The following is a 22,360-nucleotide window of genomic DNA, read 5'->3' as shown; positions in this document are numbered from 1 at the left end:
GTCTGTGTTAAGTTTACAAATTATGTAAACATCTATGAAGCTAGTTTGTTGTCAGCCCCATCTTGTGTCTCTCTGTCTGTAGCTCATCTTCGTCATCCAGCTTTCTTCTTCACATTAGAAAGTACTCCATCCAAAGCAACAAAGTATGATACTTCTATGCTTTCCTGTTCACTCAGAGAGACTTGGCAGCACTGTATAGAATAATGTATAGAGTTACCAGGATACATAGGAAACTGAAAAAACAACCTGACTTTCCTTTGTTACAGGAAGATAATGTTCTCACATATTAACCCACAGCAAAGCTCTGGGCTCACTCTAATTGGCATGGAGAAGGTCTGTCAACAATTGAGCTTTAGAAGAACAGTTTTAGTAGATGTTTAGGATTTGGTGAGCTGTACAGCAAAATACTAGCCTGGAGATTTCTTAGCAGAGTGCAGTGATGATAGCCTGACCAAAGGTGGAAGGCTGTTCATTTAAGAAGATACTTCTAGACTGAGTCAGAAGCACATGGAGACACTGCAATCACAACACTTCAATAACAGTCTTCTTTCTGAGGTGTGCTGCTCTGGAAAAGGAGGAGCTCACCCACTGTCTGCTTAGAAGAATTTGTCTTTCCATTAGGCCTGATTCTTGCAGTGTTCCCGAACCTGATTGTGCCTAGCTTCAGATCCTTTCCTTAGAGGAACCAGCTTTTGCTTCCCCTGCATTCTGTTCTGCTGTCTCCATGAGGAAAGTCCTTGAACATTTCTCTACTTGCTTCACTTGAGTGAAAACAAAGCCATTTCCTGCCTGGCACAGGAGACTGTTGCTTGACCTGGGGGCACAGTGCCCTCTCCTGCCTCTCTCCTCTCCTCCCTGATTAGAGCTGATAAGCCATAAAGGGAGGACATCCTGATGCAAAGGCCTGTGCTTGATTAATGGCTCTCGTTACTCTCTCATTGAATACCTCAGCTGCGAGTTCCATTGCTTTCTCAGCCTACCCACCTTCTGGATGTCCCTTTAAACTCCTTAAATTTTCTTTTAGCATCACTCAAACAGTGCCTCCTTTTCAAAGTCCTGGGCCTTCTGCCTGCTAGTTTCTGAGATATTTTGTGATGGGATACAGGATGAGTGTTGCAAGATCTAGTGTCCTAAACACAGTCATTGTTGGTTTACTGGTCAGGTGCTTTCTGGGTGAAATTGAAGTTTTCAGAACTCTCTCTCTCAGAGTGTGACAAAGCTCTACATCAGTTAAAGGGAGAATGCTAGAAAGAGAGTTAAAGGGACAGCTATTGAATGAGGAGTTTGCAGTTTGTTCTAGTACCGACTGTTGGAACCCTTTCCAGGTTATACAATTAAGGTTTTCTCATTTTTCTGTGAAATATAAGTAATAAAAGTTGCACAAGATTCTTCTAAGATTAAATGAAGAAATCTATATGATTTGTATTTAGTAAAAGCCTGGTGAAGTGTTAGTTGTTATAATTACTGAACCAAAACAACAGATATGATACATCAAAGTTGACTAGTTAAAAGATAGCTGTAGGCAGACTAATGTATTTCCTGTATTCTGGTTCTTTTTTGTACAAATTCAAATAATAATAATAGGAATGCATCTAAATATCACAGTGGTTTGAAGGAAGATAAAGTTTAAAGGGAGATAAAGGAAGATGAGTGGGGAGTTACCCTGATGTTCTGGCACAAGCATTATAGCTGCCAATCCTATGTAGTCAATGAGGTAATTCTAAACATTTACATTTATGAGAATGTCTAAGAGTTTTAGCACTTGGGAGGTAGAGGCAGGAGAATCAGACATTTGTGGTCATTCTCAGCTTCATGGTGAGTTTGAGGACAGCGTAGGATACATGAGACTCTGTCTCAAAGACAAAACTAAGAGTCGTAAAGTGCGGTGTGGATGGATATGTACTTCATTGTGGAGTTCTGTACCAGTTATCTTGGCTGTAAGGCCTAGAGCTCCTCAGGGGCAGTCATTCCTTCCAGGAACTCTAGAGCAGCTGTATGTATGTTCCATATGCCCAGCACGCCATGTGGGCCTTATTCGAACATAATAGAAGTAGAGAGAACGCTAACCCAGATAACTTCATCACAGACCACTGTGAAAGCTCCCTAGAGCTTCCCATTTTTTAAGAAGTACAGACCAGTTAAAATGTACTGTAATATGTACACATGTATTGAAAAACAGAGAGGATAAACTGAGTAAAAGCTGCCCTTGCTTATCTTCACACCTATCCTTCTGCATGTGAATACTTTGAAGGGCTCACTACTTTATCATTTTATTGCATTTTATTACATCATAAATTTTTATATCTTGCTAACGATCCTACAGGAAGCTTAATTGTTTATAGGAACATCTTAATTAACTAGAGTTCACCAGGTTAAGCGGAACACAAATTGAAGGGGTGATAAATGAAACACCCTCCGCTCCTCTCCTTTTATCGGATGCATTATTCAGATAAACTAGTATCTTCACCAGGGCTATAAGGACTCATCCCTAAGCATTCTGTGTTGATGCTCCCCACCACTCTCTCTCTACTGTTTCCTAATGGGTGACTTCCTCCAGCCCTGCTCTACTCCTATATGGAACTGTGATGAGAGACGAGTACTCTCACAGAGAATTCTCACCTATATACTGAAGGTCCTGAAATACTCATTTTGCATCCTGTTCTTTCCCAAGTGTTTGCCTTCTTTAGATCTTCCCAAATCAATCTGTTGTGAGCTATGAGCAGATTACTGTGTGTTAGAAAGTAAGTCACTACCACAGCTGAATAGATGATGAGTGATGTCTGTTAAGAGGCCCAGTAGCTTTATCATGTTCTCCTTTTTGGCTCCCTAGTAGAAATGGAATCCCCACATTGACCTCTTGGCTTTCCCAACTTGTTGATGATGAGTTGGTGACACTAGGCATGGGGTCACAAACCTATCTGACTGAAAGGACAGTTTAACTGACCTTAGATTTCGTAGGCCAACAAGTGTAAAGGCAACTCTAGACCTGGCTGTCTAATAAGGATACTTCTTTTGAGCCCTTGAAATGTGGCAAGTTCAGACTGAGATGCACTGTAAGTAACCAGATTTTGGAGATCCTGTCTTAAAAGAAAATTAGGTTGTAAAATTATCAGTAAGAAGTATTCTGTCTCATTACATACCAACATCTCTGTCATATCTAATAAAATTTCTAAAGTTGTATCATGTTTACTTTTTGACTTTCATTAGTGAAAGCTGAAAAACTTTTAAAAAGTATGTTGAGGGCCTGGGGATGCAGTTCAGTTGGTGCTGTGCTTACTTGCCATGCACAAAGTACTGGATTCCCCAACACCACTTAAAACAGGACATGTCTACAGTTCCTGTGCTCAGGAGGTAGAAGCTAGAGGATCGGTTGTTCAAGGTCATCCTTCCCCTCATAGTTAGTTCAAGGCAAGCCTAGGATATATGAAAGCCTGCCCTACCCCCCAAATTCTAGAATCCTCTTTCTAAAACCATGCTGTTATAAGCTATCTGTGCATAACATAAACTTAGAAAACCCAGTCTTAGGTTGAAATGGATTACTAGCAGAGTGGTTGAGTGTCAGTTCAGGCTCTAGTGTCTCCTTGGTCACTGGGAAGACTCCCTAGAGCTTGCCATTTTAGCATTCCCACAGTATTGAACATGTGTAGCCTTTCCTGTGGTGCCCTGTTCATGCTGGAGGAGCAGTTCCCTCCTCTTGCAGCTCTGCACTGAGTGCCTCTTACAGGAGGCAGGTCTTTGTGTGATGCCACCTTCCTATTGTGCCAAGGAGCCTGGGAAGATACACTTCCTCTTTATGATGCTTCTGGTACCTTAAGTCACAGCTTCTGTGTGCTATGTGAGACAGTGTCTTATGAAAATTTACTTTTTCTGTAAGTCTCTGTTCTTTGATTGCCTGCTCCTTTAGCAGAAGCCCCTTGCTGTGGCCTGCAAGGCTGCTGGTTCCTTGTCTTAATTCCCATTTCTTCATTTCTCTTTTGAGTATTCACTCTGATTTTTCTTTGAAATTTTCTTTGAGTCTTTAGACAACAGAGTAAGTGAGAGCTGTATAGAAGGTTTTATAGCTCCACTACCTAGGAAGTACATTTTTAAGACATTACCTTTGTTCGATCATTAACAGATGTTGGCCCTTTTGTTCTATTTAGAAGTTGTAGTCTAGAGTCAAATAACTCTATTTTCGTTGGTAGCTCTTTCAAACTTTTTTCTCCGCAATAATACCAGAGTAAGACATTCTTGCTTTCCTCCTTGGCTGATCATGCTTTCCACTATCAGTAAAAATTAAAAAACAAATCAAGTTCTAACATAAAAGAAAACACCTGTTTGGCTTGGAAAGCTTGGCTAGGGAGAGCCTTTTTCTGACATGCCAAACGCGACCATCACAGGGCCCTGCAAAAAGGCCTTTTTTTCTGTCTCTATTTCATGTGAGCATTGGCAGAAACTCTTGACAAGCAGTTCTTCATATTTTATTACGTTCTTGTCTGCAGAATCTCTGTCAGGCAAAAACCTTGTCAGCGGAAAACCTGTCGTAGGATCAGAGGAGACAAAAACAGGTGTCACACAGGCAGTCAAAACTGAAGGAAAAAAAAAAAGATTAGGCTAAAGAGAAAGAGGCAGACAATTACATTAATGCCATTGCTTTTATCTTATAGATGTGTGTTATTATCTCGGGGTGCTGAGTGCGCAATTGCCTCACAGAAAAGTAGACAGGAGACAAGGGGAAACTTGATAGTTATTAACTGAAGAGGCAGTGTGTCAAAGCTGGATGGGGTTCAAAGTTTTACAGAAGGAAAAAAATGCAGGCAGCAAGCAACGGCTGTGTGGTTCTGCTTTCGGCTACATAAACTTTGTAGCAATCTAACATTTTCTACTTGGAAAAAGATCATAGAAAAATTAATGAAAGATGTGATATGGAAGCTTTGGGGGTAACATTTATTCTATATACATGCAACTCAGTGTCAGAACCTTTTCTGTCTCATAAAATCTGGCCACAATGAGATACAATGTGAGCCATGAAGACAGGCATTTGTCAGTTCAGCTGTGTTGTTTGGATATGTTTAAAACACCTATTATCAACACACTTTTAATTAAAAAAAGCTATTAAGAAGCCCTTTTACTAAGTGTGAACATCTGTACGTGCAAGCTGTAAATTAGAAGATCACATATGTGTGCCTCAGTCAGAGACTAAATGAATTTGGCAAGTGTTTTCTGTTACTGGGATTTTAAACACAGTCATATCTAAAGGAAATAACAAATGCTACATTTCACAATTTGCATTGATTTTTTTATTGTGTCTGTTGGTACTGATTAATAGAACTTTTCTAATTAGGAATTAGAGTGATTATCATGATCAGATTAGTAAACAGAACTTGCACAACAAATAATCTCTTCTGCTTCATTGTTACTCTTATCCTTCAAAACTTGCCTCCTAAAAGCTGAGACCCTGGTGGTGTATCTTGCAGTTTCACTTTGCCAGTTGCTTAAACCCTGGAAGGTTTTAAGCTTTATTGATAATTCACCCAGTCAGTCGGCCCACAAACAGAGGACAGGGCGGCAGCTGTGTCAGTTTTCGTGCCTGGTTAGTTATACATTGGTTGTGTTAAGAAAACATCAACAGAGACGTTGTTCTGGCTGTAGGCATTTTTTTTTTGGTCATGTATTTAATACTTGGTTAGTTTAGATTTTTGCTGAGCCCTAAGACTTCCTTCTTAACCCTCTTTATGGGCAAATCTTTATACTGAGGCTTTGATCCCACCATTACCAATCAGAGCAGTTTGATACTCAATATGAGCATTATGCAAATCCAGAATCCAGAAGAAAACAAACGGAAATGTCCATGTGGGAGGAGCCCAGAGTTTTAAGGGATTATATGTAGTAGAAGAAAACTAAAAGATGAAGGATAGGTTCAGAATGAGATTTCAGACTGACTTACTGGGGAAAAGGGAAAAGCAAATGATGACACAAATCTGATGCACGTTTTAAACACTGAAGACGTGAGAGTAGGCTAATTTCTTCTAGGTGTTTGCGACCAGATGCTGGCCTACAGTATCACTGCTTTCACTGAGTCTTGAAATGTTTCCTTAATATATCTGACAATGTTTAAAGCATGCACTGCATTTCATTATTTCCTTTGTGGAAATGTATAGATACATTCTCCTTCAAGGAAATTAGGTCTATAAAGCAGATGGTTTATATATATATATATAAGAATTCATTTTTTTATCTTTTAATAAAAAGATATGCAGCTCGCTCATGCAAGTTTTAAATTTTCATGTTCCATTTTAATGGGTTATGTTTTATAGCCAGCATACATTTAATTCATTGATACAAAAACTGAGTGGAGTAGGGTGTATGTAGCCAACTCTAGGCTAGTCTTGGCAGCTCAGCATTGGATAGAACTACAGTAGTGTTAATAAACCTGTAAACCTGGTTTCAGTAAGGAAATGTAATTACCAAAGCTCTTCCTACAGCTACTGTCAAGTGTGCAGATTAGTTTTTCTCTTTTCTCTTAACCACCTTGAAGGAGAGTTGCTGCAGAGGAGCAAATATGTGCCCCTAGACTTGGGCCATGTGGAGCAAGGGAAGCAGCATTGTGCCTGCCTGCCAGGAACGTGAGCTTCTGAACCTCCACACACTGACAGTCTACTTTCATGGGTGCTGCAGTCAGACATTAATGATTCCCAACATCAGTTCTGAAGACTTTATTATGCATAAGGCCACAGGGGAGAAATGCCAATCAGCTTGAAATATTAGCTGCATGGTCTCAAGTGCTGCACAGATTCTCCTGCAGACTAATTGTGGGTGTTTCTCTATGTATGTGTTCCCATATTCTGAGAGCTGAGTGCCAACGAAAACTGATTAAATACAGTGGCCGGTGGGGCTTATTAGAACTACTTTTGTCTCACGTCCCTTTCTATAGTTTAGAGCCATATTGTAATGGATTATGAGAGTATTTATAGACTTCTTCATCCATTAAGGGGTCATTGACGTACAGTATATAAGGTGGTGTGTGTAATGAGGGTTTGTGGAGTCTTGGTAGAGTCTTTAAATCTAAAACTACCAACACTGTCTGTTCAAGAAAGGAAGGAAACCCTTTACACCTCTGGGTGAAGTTGTCATCAGCAGGCTGGGAGATCAGCTCTTTCAAAGACCTATCGGTTTCTTTCTTCTTTCTTCTAAAATAATTCCAACAAGTAAGCCTTCTCTCTCCTTTGCATCAGCTCACCTAATTAATTCAACTTTGACAAGAACAGAGAGAAGTTGTGACTTCAGAAGAACAGGAGTTATTTTGTACCTAATTTGCTCCCAATTACATAATTCTTTATCCTAAAAGCAGTGAATAAAATCTGCAGATCTAAATATTATTCAAGTCATAAGGAACTTCCTATTAATCCTTCTGCCTCATGATCTCCTGGTTCACTAAAACGTTTCTAATGTGCGTCATTGCTCCTTATCGGTGTTCTCCCCTGGTGGGGATGCTTTTATTAGGAGCAGGTCTGTAGTCTCTATGAGGAGGCTAAGCCTTTGCATTGAGCTCTGATAGTCGTTTCTAGTAAGAGAACTGAGTCTTATAATGGCAAAGGATTGATGTTATAATGATTCCAAAGGGTCCTTTTATGATGGAGTTCTAAATATGTGAAATCCCATTAAACCTGTAGAAGTTCATGGGCTAGCTCTATTGAAATGACATATCGTTATATTGGGTATAGTGTGCTTATTATAAAGTGTGGCGTAATAGGAAATTATTGGTCATATTAGCAGGAATGAAGAGCCATTCACCTTCATAAATTCAGAAGCTACAGCCTAGACATTTGAGGTAGAAGCAATAACAATATTCTATTTATAAGTAATCAGAACCTTAAAGATCTGACCTCAGAAATTTCACTAACAAAATACTGTTACTAAAAACTTGATTTTAGGAGTTTAACATTAATCATGGAAAAGTTTATATTTTTTAATTCAAGGACATGTGTTAAGTATTTTATCTATTAGAAATTAGTATAGTATACCCGGGTCCAAATGTCCTGAGAACTGACTGCTTGGCACTGCTGTAATTGGAATCCTAAAGGCAGTTGAGAATAGACATGAAGTTCTGCAGCTAGCCTTGCAATTTAAAGCTCACTTGGCATTCTCCCAGTGTTAAAAGAATGAGCTTTCTTTTATAACTTATAAAATTGTTTCAAACCGACATTTAAAAACATTAAAATATCCAGGGCAATACTAAAATGAATGAAATAACTTTTACATACTTTTCATATTAATTCCTAATTGTTTGGTACTGCAAAGTGGGTGGTTTTCAATAATCATTTTCCACTTTTCCCACTCCTTACTTCAATGAGTAAAGGTAACGGCTGTAAGCGCCACACTGCTATGCTTGCCCAACTATGAGATGGCATCCACTGGACATGTGCCTGTAATTAGCATATTTCTCCACAAATCACCAAAGTAACTTGAGTTTGACTTTTTAAGAAAGTCATGTTTTTAAGAAGCTGTGGAAAACTAAGAGCTATAAACTACCACTGAGAGTCAGTTGTCTGAGGTCAGTGAAAAGCACTTTTGTACTCTTACATTAAGGAAAAAAAGGGTTTAAGTATGTTCGTATTTCAGTGACCTTTCAGAGAAATTTTGGAAATGGAGTCTTCAGAATTACATGTTTAAATTTATTTTAATTTATTTGAAGGTTCTGGAGTAATTCCTGTTACTGAAAATTGAAATTAAAATAGTCACTGTCATCATTGCTGTTCGTCATCATCTTCATCTTCATCATCATCATTTTAGATACCTCATCATGATTAAATTAACCATATCATCAAAAGTATATGTTATTACATATTTATTATATGTCCTGTGTCACATTTGGTACTTACATTGACATTCTACTAATAATCTACAAAAATTCTACCTGTTGTCTTATTTATGATTCTGTTCTTCATATCCATGAATGTTCTTTCTCCATATACATGTATCCCTTATCAGTTCTGTGTCTTAGTGATTAGCCATCACTTTTTTTTTCCATATCTTAAAAAAAAAGTTAGAAGTGATAGAAAAGGCAGTAAGTAAATCTTGGAATTCCTGTCAAGAGAGCACCCTAACCTTACCCTTAAAACTGTAGTGATTGCACAGCCTCATTGTTGTGAAGAGGAGAGGAGAGCTTTGAGCAAGGGGTCTGGGTGAGGCCCCATGCTAAGGTGGAGTCCTCAGGCTTTTACCAGTTTAGAACAAGGCCTGTAACTATGTTTCCTGTATTAACTGTTGATCTGTTCAACAGTACGAGGACTAAACACCCAGTATCTGTCATGTGCCAGGTATTGTTACATGACCTCTGAGAGTGCAGCCTGTGGCTGGTATGTCCACAGTTGACATGAAAGTGACCATGTGGTTGCAGTGTTTTGCTTCTAGATGTAGAGACTTCTCCAACCTTGGTGAAAAAAACAAAGAAACAACAACAACAAAAACACACAGAACCTCAAATGATGCCCCAAAAGCAGAAAGGGTTCATGAGGAAGAAGAAAGTAATTTAAGGGTAGCCCTGACATTATACATCTGAAAAATGAAGCCATACAAATGGAATCTTGCTTGTACTGGCAGCTTCTCCTCAGAATTTTGTTTCTTTCATGCCCCACCTTAGGTGGTTTTGCTTGACCCCACAATCTCTTTGTAAATTATGTTGGAATGATAAATGTGTGTTTGCAATTTCATGTTTGTGTGTTTGTTTGTTTTGTTTGTTTGAGGTTTAGGGGGGGGGATGAGATTCAAGAAGGGTTTCTCTGTGTAGCCCTAGCTGTTGTGAAAGTTGCTCTTCAGATCAGGGTGGCCTGGAACTCAGAGATCTACCTTCTTCTGCTAGGATTAAAGGTGTGAACCACCATCCCAACTGTCCGTTGATTTGTATATTTTGAAGACTTTTTACTATTCTTTATTAACCAGAAGTGGGCCTGAATCATCTCTATTTTGTCTGAATCATCTCTGTTTTGTCTTAAAACTTAACATGGGGCCAGAAACACCCATTTAGTGACCAGATATTAAAGTGCTTGGAAATCAGTGGTAACCCACTTTGGTTGAAACACAGGCTTCATGGCATAGAATTATTATACTAGAGAGAAAAACAACCCTGATCAAGATCATTGACTGTGTTTAATGTATATATATGCGTACACGTGTGTGTGTGTGTGTGTGTGTGTGTGTGTAGGAGTCTGTATTGAGGTAAAGTGGTTAGTTGTGTGAAGACTGGGAGAGTAATAGAAACCTTTCAGGAATAGATCATATCTCTCAGTTAGCAAAATGACTTGGCATTACTGTATTAGACAAATATAAGAGAAACACCAAAACCTAGTCAAAACCATTGCCACAATGAGGGCATGATGGCCTAAACACCTGTTTGGAAGTGGTAGAAGTTAGATTAGAAAGGAGGAATTGATCCAAGACAAACTGCAATGGGACTAATAAGCGATTGATTATGCAAGAAAGCCAGAAGTAATTAGAGCTGGTTCTGTATGTTCTTGGGAGATAATGTTAAGAGAGGAAAACAGTTTCAACAAGACAGAATCTGATATCTGCAATTTTTATCTCAGCGTACAAAACCACCCAGTGAAAGATGAGGCTGACACAAGTTCTTGTTTGCTTAGTGAGATGATAGATAATTGTATTGTTTTTCTTTTTCTTTTTTAAATTTATATCATTTAATAAAAGAGCATCTCTAACAAAAAAAAAAGTACACTAAAGTAAATTGGATTTGAAAGACTGTGCCCACATTTCCTAGTCCTTCTGAGCAATACAGGTCAATTATGTGTTTATATTTAAGAGTATGGAGAGGAATTTACAGGATTGTGCAAGAATACCTGGATTCCTAGGGACAGATTAACACTAGTCTGTAAGGGTAGCATGTGATGCTACTTCCCTGGAAACCTGATCCTTTCTTTTGTCTCTTGGTAGATATCCCTTGCAAATCAGAATGTCCCAGTCAGTCTTCTGTAGTTCTGCTTCATCTTCATACCAAGCATCTTCCTACCCTGCTTCTCAGCTTGATCTTCTTTCTACTCTTTCCACTTGGAGTTAAGTAGCACTCTTCAAGCCACTGGAGTGTTATACCTGAAAGATTGTTGAGGCCCAAGAGCAATCCATATATAGTTATATGCCTTGCAACTGTTGTCAAGCAACTGGTGATGTAGCTGGTCTTGGGGCCCTCAGAGATTAAAGGAACTCTCTCCTTAATCTGGAAAGCTGCCGTTACTGTCTACACTCTACAGAACTGCTTCAAGGATGTGCTCTGAACCTTAGTCTTTGTTTCCAGCTGTCTCTCCGCAGATAGCATTACCATAAAGGTTCATTTCAAGACTCTCATCATTCAACCTATCACGTGGGTACAGTGAAATTAAGAAAATGTATCTATAAATGTAAAATCTTATTTTTTTTAAGTTTTAGATATCACTGCAGATAAAATCGAAATAATAGGAATATTAATGTTCATGATTTATTAAACAAAGAGTGGATTATCTGTCAGGGAAATTAGATGAAACTGTAGATTGTTTCTTCACAGATTATCCGTGATGTAAATAGTGCTCAGAAGAAAAAAATTAACTGCTGTTTCTGTGATGTTGTCTACTGTTGCCAGTGTAACTCTTGAAACGCCTGGCATATGTACAAGCATTTGTTCGCGTCCCTGGATATATGATGGTCACAACTGTTTATAACGAGAGAATGTGTATGCTGCTAAAAATTAATATTTGGGTTATTATTTATTTATTTTCATACTATTTTACTAATAGGCTAAATATAGTAGTTAATAACTCTCTTATCTCTAGTAGAACATATTGTAAACTTTATAAGATTAAATAAGCTCTAAATAGTGATCATTGAAATCAATTTGGGGTGTGTTTGTATGTGGTGTATGTGTGTGTATCTGTGTGTTTATGTGTATACGTGCACATGTGCTAGAGATTGTGAAATAAGTATTTTATGTCGTTTAATTGGATAGGTGATAACTACCTTATTGAGTGGTAATCACGTTTCTGAAAGAAATTATGGGAAAATTATGTCTACAGATTTTATCCAGTGTGTTTTGAAAATCATAATTAAACTGGATTAGAGAGTGAGCATTACTTATGTGTTAGGGGCTTTTCTGTACTCCTAAAGACCTGTCCTAGGAATAAGTAAGCCTTGAGGATAGTAAGAACTTAGCCTGAATACTCAGGGAGTTGGGAGTCCCTTCTCATTATTGGATACTCCTCTATGTGCCCTGTAGAGGAGTGCGTTTGTGAGAATTGCCTGACATTAGGCCTCAGACTTAACCTGCCCCTTCTTTGCCTCCCAAGGTGTGCATGCAGCTCCGTGGCCGGGCTCATCTTAGCTCCTCTAGCTCCTGTTATTTCCAGAAGCCATGCATCATGTCTCCCATGCTAAACACAAACAAAAAAGCCTGATGCTTTAACTAAACTTCTATACTTTTGTCAGATCTTAATATATAAAATTAAAAATTTCCAGTTTGTAGAGCATTTAATATTTTCTGTGGCCTATTAACAACAATAACAACAAAAAATTAGGAACTTTTTATAGACTTTGCTTGTTAGGACAAAAGTTCCTTATAGTCCTCCCATCTGACCTTTTAGAACTATCTCTATCCTTTTGCCTCTATGGTTACTCATCTCTTTTATACACGTTTAGGTGGTAGGGTGGGGGTTGAGTAGACTCCTGGCCAGCAGCATCTGCATCTTGTGAAAACTTGATACAAATGCAGTCTTGGCGTCACACCGAGTAAGAGAGTCTAGGAGAACTGGCCCCACTCTCTGGTCTAACAGGCCCTTTAGGTGGTTCTGGTGCACACCATGACTGAGAAACTCTGTGCTGATTCCACCTGCCTGTATTACTCACCTGCTAGCATCCTAATTCTCTTAGAGGACTCTGCCTTGTTCTTTCTCCTCTGTGCCACAGAACATTGATCAAGTCCCTTGTAGCGTTTACAGCTCTGGCATTTGTCTATCTTTGAAGATGGAGGGTACAACATAAATTACTTTTCATCTACATAGAGGACCTTCTCAGTGGTCTGTTAATAAGTGCTTATGAGCATGTGAATGTATGCATGGATGAAGGACAGCATTTTAGGAGGAGTTGTGATCAATAAGGTCAGTTGCTGTAGAGAGATCACGGAGAATAATGAATGAAAAATCTATTGGATTTCACAGTACGGCAGGTGTTGGTGACCTTTGAAATGCTTGCTTCAGCAGAGTGATGGGCAGAAAGCCCAGATTGCTCGAAGCTAGGGGCGTCCAACATGATAAGGACTTACACGCTTCTTATTGACTGTTTATCTGAACATTTAGAAATAGACTTTTCCTGGGTGAAGTTACTGAATGGCTCTTTTTTGTTGGTATCCTAATTCCATTGAGCCTGTGATCTTAGGAGATATGATCATTGTAACATGATGCATTTCTAGTTTTAAAATGAAACGACATGATAGGAACTTTAAAATGATACAGGACATTCAGTGAGTGCTTAAATGGCCATGTCTCTGCTTGTCCATCCATCCTATGATTATTTTTCTTTATTTGTGCTGTTGAAAACATCACTCTGCATTTTATAAAAGGTGAACTTTTCTTAGAACATTTCTCATTCCAGTCATGGCAGAAATTACGAATTTTATTTGGACTAGGGGAGTATACCTTTAGTTGAACAAGGCATTAAATTTGAAATTTACATGGTATCTACCTGGAGGTGTTCCCCAAAATGTAGTTGAATCAGACAGGGTTTCCAAATAGTAACTGAGATATGGCTGGGAAACACAATGTCTGACCTTAATTTTGGTTTCGCTTTAGAGAGGAAGGAAGAGACAGAGATTGAGAGAGAGTAAGTAAGTGAATGATTGATTGATTATTGGACTCATGTAGCCAAAATTTTAAGGATGAGATATTCTTGCTCTCAAACCTATCATTAATACCAGCATGTGGTCTTTTATGTAGTATGATATTGTCCAGGTCATTCAGCTCATATGATTTCCATTCATTAGAACTTTTGCAACCTACAAGTTCAGAGAAAAAGAGAATTACCACTAGTTGTAACTAAGATCTGGAATCTGATCTTACAGTCCATCATTCTCCCATGGTTGCAGACAGGGAGTAGGACACACTGGCTTGTCCTCAATGACCTCACTCATGCCTCTTAACAATCCAGGAGTTAGGCCTGAATCCTCCCCAGTCTGGGAGATCTTGGAATTCAGCAGAGCCTAGCTCTGGGTCACACATATTATATCACCTAAAAGACCAACTTCTTAATTTTTATCTCTCTAAATGTTATCAAAATTTGTTAACTTAGCTGCATGTGGTTGCATACAACTTTTGTACCAGAACTCAGGAGGCAGAGCCAGGCAGATCTCAGAGCTAGAGTCCAGCTTGGTCTAACATGGAAGGTGCCAAGGCAGCTAGAGCTACTTAAATGCTGTCTCTGAGTAAACTCCTTGGTGACTCCCTACAAACTGGAACTGTAAAATAGACTTCCTTGGTAGAGTATAGAGCCTTAACACAGAGTGATTATCTTTGATGCTGTGTTCAGGCTGAAATCATGGCTGATAGCTAGCTGCAAGCCACACTGTTTACTTTCCACATCTCTGTCTAAATCTCTAAGAGTCTTGAGAGCCTTTACTTTGTGGATTACTTGGGCTGTGTTGTTACTACTACTGACTTACTAGCCAAATATCATCTGCACTAGGGTCTGAAGCTAGCCCTATGCCTATCTGTGTAAATAAAGTTTTACTGGGACACACGCACACACACACACTCACACACACCAGCCTTACTTACATTCTCAAGTGTATAAGTGACTAATTGTTAAAGAAAAGTTGCAACTTAAAAACTAGTTACTAAATATCAGGTCCTTGTAGAATAAGTTGTTGAACCCTGTTGTACATGTTGCTTTGTCACACTATTCCTACGTCTTTATATATGATGCATTTATATAGAATGATCATAAACTATTGAGTTAGTTAAGTAGGTAAACATGCTTGCCTCCAGTCCTGATGATGAACTTAGTCCACTCTCCAGGGGCTCTTGTGGTAGAAGAGAACTGCTATTAGCCATATTCTGACCGCCACATGAGCACCATGGTAGATGTGCATACTTACAAAAAAATTAAATGTAAAAAAATAAAATAAAATAAAATATTCTTATATCTCCTGTCTGATTACAAAAGGTATATAAAGGGAAATATTTTGTCTTACATATTTTACTCATGCTTTTACAGTTATCTGAAAATTCCTGCCCCCTCCCACCCTTTTCTCATTCAGTCTTTTTCTCTTTGGAGCTACCAGCCTCATAGCTTCTTAATGCCTCAGAAGATGGGATAACACTTTGCCATCAGCTACCGAGCACATCTGAACATAAGTCTGCATTCACTTTGCAAAGATGCAGAGCGCCAAACCCCATGCATAAAATCCAGGATTTGGTGTCATATTCTTTCTCTGTGATCCTTTCAGCTCCTCATTTGTTGTGGTCAGAGTGCAAACAGGCTTGTTTGGTGGGGATTTGATGAAGGGAAGTGGAGGAGGAGCAGATTTTCCCTTTCCCCATGTCTAACGAGGGGCTCCAAGTAGATCAGCTGCTCATCACAAGGCTGCATCGTCAAGCTGAGCTTGAAGAACAAGATAGTAACACCGCTCTCTTGCCTCCTGCAGCCTAAATGCCCTATGGAGTGAGAGCCGACTTCAATCTGCAAGCTTGTGAAACCCTTATCTTTCCCAAACGTTAAATTAATTTTTAAAGCTATTTATTCAAAGTTGACTTAACCACCAGAATAGGATAGATCAGACAAATCAGCTGCAAGAAATGAAGTATGGGGAAACCCGAACTCTTTGACAAAGTATTCCTGGGAGTAAATGTGTTGAATGAAGCCAGCGGGTAAATGATAAGGGCCTTTACACTGTGGATGTAAGAAAGCAATTTATCAAGAGTACATGAACTCTCTGGTGGCTTCAAGTCAGGAAGAAATGAGAGTGGAGGAGGAGCCCTAAAAAATACATTAGAAATACTTAAAAAAAAAAAAACCTCCGTGTGCAAGTTCTTTTTAATCTCCCCATTATTATGCAGAAGTGTTGGTATGTTTGAATTGGGGTTGTTCAGCTTTCATTTGGGCGGTTGGCAATACTGCTGTGGGGTAAATTGTTAGGGAGAAAGCATTTGATACAGGCTGTTCAGTAGCTTAGAATCTGCAGGAACCTTGGGAATTCTCAGATGTAGCTATGACTTAAGGCACAACATTGTCTGAATCTATTTGCCTGACTCAGGAGGCTAGATGACTATCTCTCTGGCTTACAGGGTTTGCATTTTTACTCTCTAGGGCATATGTATATAATTCTGACAGTTAATTGTAACACCTTTTATGTCCTTTTGAGTAGTTCTGGGTGCCTTTCAGGAGCCATCTCTTGAATTTTGCTCAATCTCCTGAGCCCTGTGACTGAGACTTTTATCATCTCCAGTAGAGAAGCTGTGGCCACACACTTTGTGTTCTCTGGAGTAGGGTTCCCAGTAATTCAGATATGGATGGGAAATAAACCTTACGATCTTATCTTAAGGCTTTTAACGTTAGAGGAGAGATGAATTTTGTAGAGGTGAGGAGAAGACAGTTACTGAAATGTGAAAAGTATTTATTCTAAAAAATGGCCATGGTCAGCTTTCTCCACAAGATAATTCCATTAGCTAAAATCACAGTAACTCCCAGTTGTAGTCGTTTGTTTTTATTTTCATCTGACACCCTTGGAAGAACTCTTGACAGAAGTAAGTAAGTAACTTCCAGCCATCAAGCTAGTGAAGACAAAACGATCCCATAGGCAAATAGGAGAGAACTGTGGAGAACTACAGTTTCAGAAAAATCTTTCTTAGATAATTTGAGATGTAATTTTTAGCCCTCCACACAATTGTCAACTTTCCTCATTTTTTCAGAGTAAGGTTTTGTTGTGGTTGCGATTGTGGTTGTTTTTGTTGATAACTTTTCTGTGTAGCCCAGGCTGGGCTTGAATTCTCCTCCTGAGCATTAAGGTTACAAGTACACAGTCTTCACCTCGCCAGGTTTGAATGAGGCCTTTTACCCTATAACTTAAAAAGACGGTCTTCCTCCTCTCTAAACCAGTTAGGAAGTCTAAGTGTGTTAACAGAGTTGAGTCTTTTTCTGTCTTAAAGGAGTCTCTCGACATAGTCCATGCTGGCCTAGGACACATCCCTCCACCTATACTGATATTATAGGTATGTGCCAGCGTACCTTGTTTACAGAGTGACTCTTACTTGAACAAGTGGTAAGTAATGTAAAGCCTCTTTTTACAGTGTGAATTTGGGTTTCTGTGTTTGTGTAGAAGAATAGAAGGCACTCTGACAACTTGAGCTACAGTTCAATTAGAAAATGAATTAGTCATGTTTTAAGAAAAAGCTATAATCATTTAGAACAAAAATCCTAAGTGACATTCTTTCTAAAAGTCAAATGTTTTATCTGACATTGTCTGTGATTTATAAATACCAAATCATAAGGATGCCAAAACAGGAGGTGAGGACACTTGCTTAAATATCTATGATCAACAGTTATCTGTCAGAATGGAGCCAGGATAATGTCCAATAATGTTTCTAATTTTTTTTGTCCTTTCTGTCTGTTTATCCCACCCCATCCCTGGGACATCGGTGGGATGACCACAGCCTTGGATAAACTCAGCACACAGCATCTGTACCACCCGACTCAAGTGGAGATTGTGCAGTCCAATGTAGTGTTTGACATCAGCAGCCTGATGCTCTACGGGACACAGGCAGTGCCTGTGCGGCTAAAGATACTGCTAGACCGACTCTTCAGTGTCCTGAAGCAAGAGGAAGTGCTACACATACTACATGGCCTGGGCTGGACCCTGCGGGACTATGTCCGAGGATACATCCTTCAGGTAGGAAAGGATTTGAGAACTGCATCCGGGCCAACTCTTGGTGGGTTCAGTGAGAACTATGGCTACATCTGGTTTGCTTCTTTCTCTCACACAGCCAGAGAGATGTACTCTCCTCAGGTCAGAGAGTAGGAACAGGGAGAGTTCTGTCTGTAGGCTACTGTCAGGCCTGTGAGCATGTAGTTGAAAGGGAAAGTAGCCTGTTGACCAGTGTTGCTTTATGTGTACCTTTGAATTCAACTCTTTCTTATATTTTGGTGCTATGCCGTAAGTCATTTTGCCTCTGATTTTTTTTTTATCTTCCTTCCTGTAACCCTTGAGAGGTTACTGTTGAGATCAACATGTTGAGAAACCCTGGGATCCAAAATCTGGATGATGCAAGACTAACTTATATTGAAGAAAATGTCAATTGGGAAAGGTAGACTCTTAAGTCTTTTTTGAAGGCTCCTATGGAGATATTTCCAGAACTAACTTCGTGGAAAGAAAAATGTTTATGGCTATGCCAGCCCTATAGAGTACCTTAAATATAACTGATATTTATGATCTGAGTTATCCCCTGTAAAATATAAGTCCTCAACTGCCGAATAAACATATTATACAGAAATTCTACTGAGTGGAGATGCTCCAGTCTATGTTTTAATTTGGGATGAGAACATACAAATTTCATGCCATTCTTTGGATCGTCTACACATCAACAGCGACAGAACAGCAGTAGCATAGTGAATAAAAATTTAAAAAGAACTGAAATGGCCTTTCTCTCCCATAATAGGATGAATTCTTAGTTTAGTAAGAGCCTCATCTTGAGAAACACGGAAGCTTTGTCCCTCAGAATATGAAATGAGGGTAAAAATAATTATATAGATCATTTTTAGTTCGTAGTACTTCCTATTTTGTTGCTGTGGGAAAACCCCATGACCAACGCAGCCTGCAGAAGGCTTTATATTGGCTTACAATTCCAGAAGGTGAACATTTTAAAAGGCAGAAGCAGCAGGTAGCGTGAATGGCAGAAGGAGCAGGAAGCTGAATGGTCACATCTTAACCACAAACACGAAACAGAGAGAGAACACAACCAGAAACAGCAAGAGTCTTTAAACTCTTGATACCTACATCCAGTGACATACTTTCTCCAGCAGGGCCACACTTTCTAACCTTCCCTAAATGGCACCACCAACTAGATACCAGGTGTTAAATGTAAGAGCCTGTAGGAGGCGTTCTTACTCAGAACATTACAGTTTTTAGGAAGTATGTTACATAGTCTCTCATGTGCCCCTCGTAAGACTATTTCAGCAAGATAAGCGGGTGGATGAGTCATAAGAGCCAGGGACTATGAAGGGATGTGTGATCCAGAGTGAACTAGGACAAAGAAAACATAAGAGCACGTTCACCATCACTGCTTGCACTGGCTCTGAGACCCTTGAACCAGGTCTCTCTGGAGCACTTGCCACATGATTGTTAACATATTTTGCCCTACAAGAAAAAAAAAACAAAGCAAACAAACAAAAAACCTTTTACACATGTCTCCCTAGAGTCGTTAGTTAGCTGTTTTCCTTTATTCAAAACCTATCAAATAACATCTTCCCTGGCTCCACTGTGATACTTGCTGCTGCCGTCAATACTGTATCTCAACACCATGACGAATTTTTTTACCTCAATGGTAAAATATGTAGTGTCTTTCTAGTCAGAGAAGTAGATATGTGCATGGCTATACTGGTTTGCCATCATAACAACTCTGTAGTAATTCCTGGCACATTTTGATGTCAATTAATAGACAACCGTATAGCACTGCTGTTTTCTACTGTTCTGATTTCACAATAGATTTTGTAAAAATAATGATTTAGGTATTAATTTTTCCAAAATTTTATTATGTCTCTACAGGATAGAAAATATATTTTTTTCAAATATATTATAGATTTCATTCTTTATGAGATACATTGCAAGAGAAGTGTCATAGTAGAAGACAGCAAAAAGCTTCAAACCAATATATAGAAATCTTCTTATTAGGAAAGGAAATGCTACATAAAAATACTACATATATTGCCATTTAAATATAATTATAATTAATTTTTATTAATATAAATGTTGGCAAGTCTCAATTTTTAATGTTTCATTTCTTAAGAGTCTGAAATTGATATTTTCAGAAAAAATTATAGATTTTGCATATTAGAGGAACTCTCAGCTTAGTTTCTTTCTTCTTTTATTGATAGAATTGATGTAATATTGATTCTCTTTAAATGGCACCTTCTGTCGTTTAACATTTATCATATGTTCTGTGTAAAACAGTTCTAGGGTTATAATGGAAGCAAAAGGTTGCAGGGCACAAATACATGAAAGAATACTTTCTGAGAAAATACTCATTTTGTAAAAGACGAAAGGATTTGGGCTATAAAAGCATCCCCATTCTTCTAAAGGTGGTTCTTGATTACTGGGCAGTACTAGAATTACGTGTGGTAATGATAAGGTACGCACAAATGACTTTGAATATAATTATATGTAACTTTTTTTGTACAGGTAGACTATAAAATGTTCATCTGAGAACTGGGGAGCCCTGTAATGCGCCATTAGTGCCCAAGTCATTTTATCTGGCTAAAACTCAATTGTCTTGTAGCCCTCAAGGCATCAATTTCAGCATTATTGCTCTCAACAACAGTATATTGAATATTATGTCAGTTAAAGGAGAGTAATTATCAAGGCAAGTTAGGGTGGCTGTTAGTCTTACCGCATATTGACTTGGTTAGCAGTTGGCTATAGATTGTGTTACCGGGCAAATAAAGATGTACGGTAAGTTGAACTGGTCAAGCCAGGATATTAATCTAAAACTCTCTGGGCCCAAACCTAGATACTTCTACCTTTAGCGAGAGTTTTGAAAGTGGGAAAGAATATGTCATCTGTTTTTTTAAAACTGGGAATGTATGGTTGAAGGGAAAGAGCAGGTCATCCAGAATTCAGTGAAAGCTATCACTTGTAAATAACGTTCAGAGAAAAGGGGACATAACAGGAAAGCCACACAGAGCTTGGGGTATCTGTTAAAGAGCCTTTCACTTAGGTGGCGTCTATAAGCCAGCCAGTTGAGTGTAAAATGAATAGCATAGATTGGACCACAACCACATAAGAAGGTGGGCCATTTCCTAGAGGTGAAACTCCCAGTGATATCCTGTGTAGCCGCTGAAGTCTTCATTCAGAAAGGAGAGCTGGATCACATTCTGGAAAAGTAGGATTCACTTAAACGCTAAAATATAAATTCAAAGAAGCCTATATTTTCTGCAATCGGCGAATAATAATTATTATTAATCCAGGTCATTTTCTACAGACACATTTATTCACAATTAGTAAAAACAGTGGCCTGCACTCTTGTCCTTACCTCATTTCCTTTCTGTCTCTGACTTATCACTGTTGAATTTAGTCATTTAAAAATAAAAATTTCACATAGCCTCTCTTTAGTCCAAACATGTAGCTAAGTTGCCTGGATGCATGTTTCATCCTGTCTTTGGAAAACTCCCCACTTGTGAGTCCTTCCAGAATTCTAAGAACCAGTTCAGTATTTCTGAATAATTAGCAGTGTCAGCAGCCAGTGAGCAGAGGCTCAGTGATGCACATTGCAAGTCACCTGAGCCACATGGTTCTAGCTTTTCTCAGACGACTACTTCATCAGTCTGAGAAGTCTAGCTTTCTATGCAGAAGGGACCACAGGCTGGATCCCTCCCTGAGCTCTTCATGATACATATTAACATAATAAAACCTCTGAGGAATTAGGAAGTAAACTTGAGAACATGTGTAGTAGCTTTCCCCAGCCCTTGCTAATGCCTAACTTTTTTGTCAAGTTCAACCAAAGAATTCAGTTCTGGAACACACTTACCTCTTTCTTAGCATAGGGTCCACTTAGGAATGGTTTCACTGCCTGCAAATCCCTACCCTTCTGCCTGCATGGGTAATTTCCTATACAGTAATAAGATGAAATTCAATTTTTCACCAGTACTAGCTGAAACAATGGAGCCCTTCCTTTTCTGGTGTTATTTTTATTTCACTACTGTTCCCTTCAAACTTGTACCATAGTTTAAATTCAGTCAGTTGTTAAATATCTCTCCTACAATTGCTATAAGTACTATAAATTCATACAATACATTTTAGTTACAAGGAAATATTCTTAAACTTAGGACAGTTCAATATTTTACTACAGAGCTCATGCAATATCTAGTAATTTCAGTTGGTCAGAGGATCCTTAGCGTTTCTTCTGACTTTGTAGGGACTGACAACAGCAGATGCTACTGTGCTTTTGCAGGTCAGTCCTAAGAAGTGAAGACTTCCAGACTGCCTAGCCAAAGGCCTATGCAAAATAAACATTTTCTGGTATTTGTGTGGTAGGATATGTCAATATTAAACAAACACATTTATATTACCCCATGAGAAGTAAATTCACATGTTTGTTTCTGAATCCCCATCTATCCCCCTTGTAGTTACTTTCAATAAATTAAC

General features: G+C 38.8%; 1 protein-coding gene across 2 annotated transcripts in view; it reads left to right on the top strand.

Annotated features, from left to right (window-relative positions):
* The window catches only part of Bnc2 (basonuclin 2), a 334,323-nt gene that overhangs the window by 203,632 nt on the left and 108,331 nt on the right, over nucleotides 1–22,360 (top strand). For both annotated transcript variants that reach the window (XM_028753637.1, XM_028753638.1), the window contains one exon: nucleotides 17,658–17,893. In XM_028753637.1, coding sequence (XP_028609470.1) covers nucleotides 17,658–17,893 — 236 coding nt within the window. The remainder of the gene's footprint in view (nucleotides 1–17,657; nucleotides 17,894–22,360) is intronic.

Source organism: Grammomys surdaster, unplaced genomic scaffold (genome assembly GCF_004785775.1).
Source record: "Grammomys surdaster isolate TR1022 unplaced genomic scaffold, NIH_TR_1.0 125951, whole genome shotgun sequence".
NCBI lineage: Eukaryota > Metazoa > Chordata > Mammalia > Rodentia > Muridae > Grammomys > Grammomys surdaster.
Note: the sequence above shows the minus strand (reverse complement) of the source record. Positions and strands in the feature narration are given on the sequence as shown.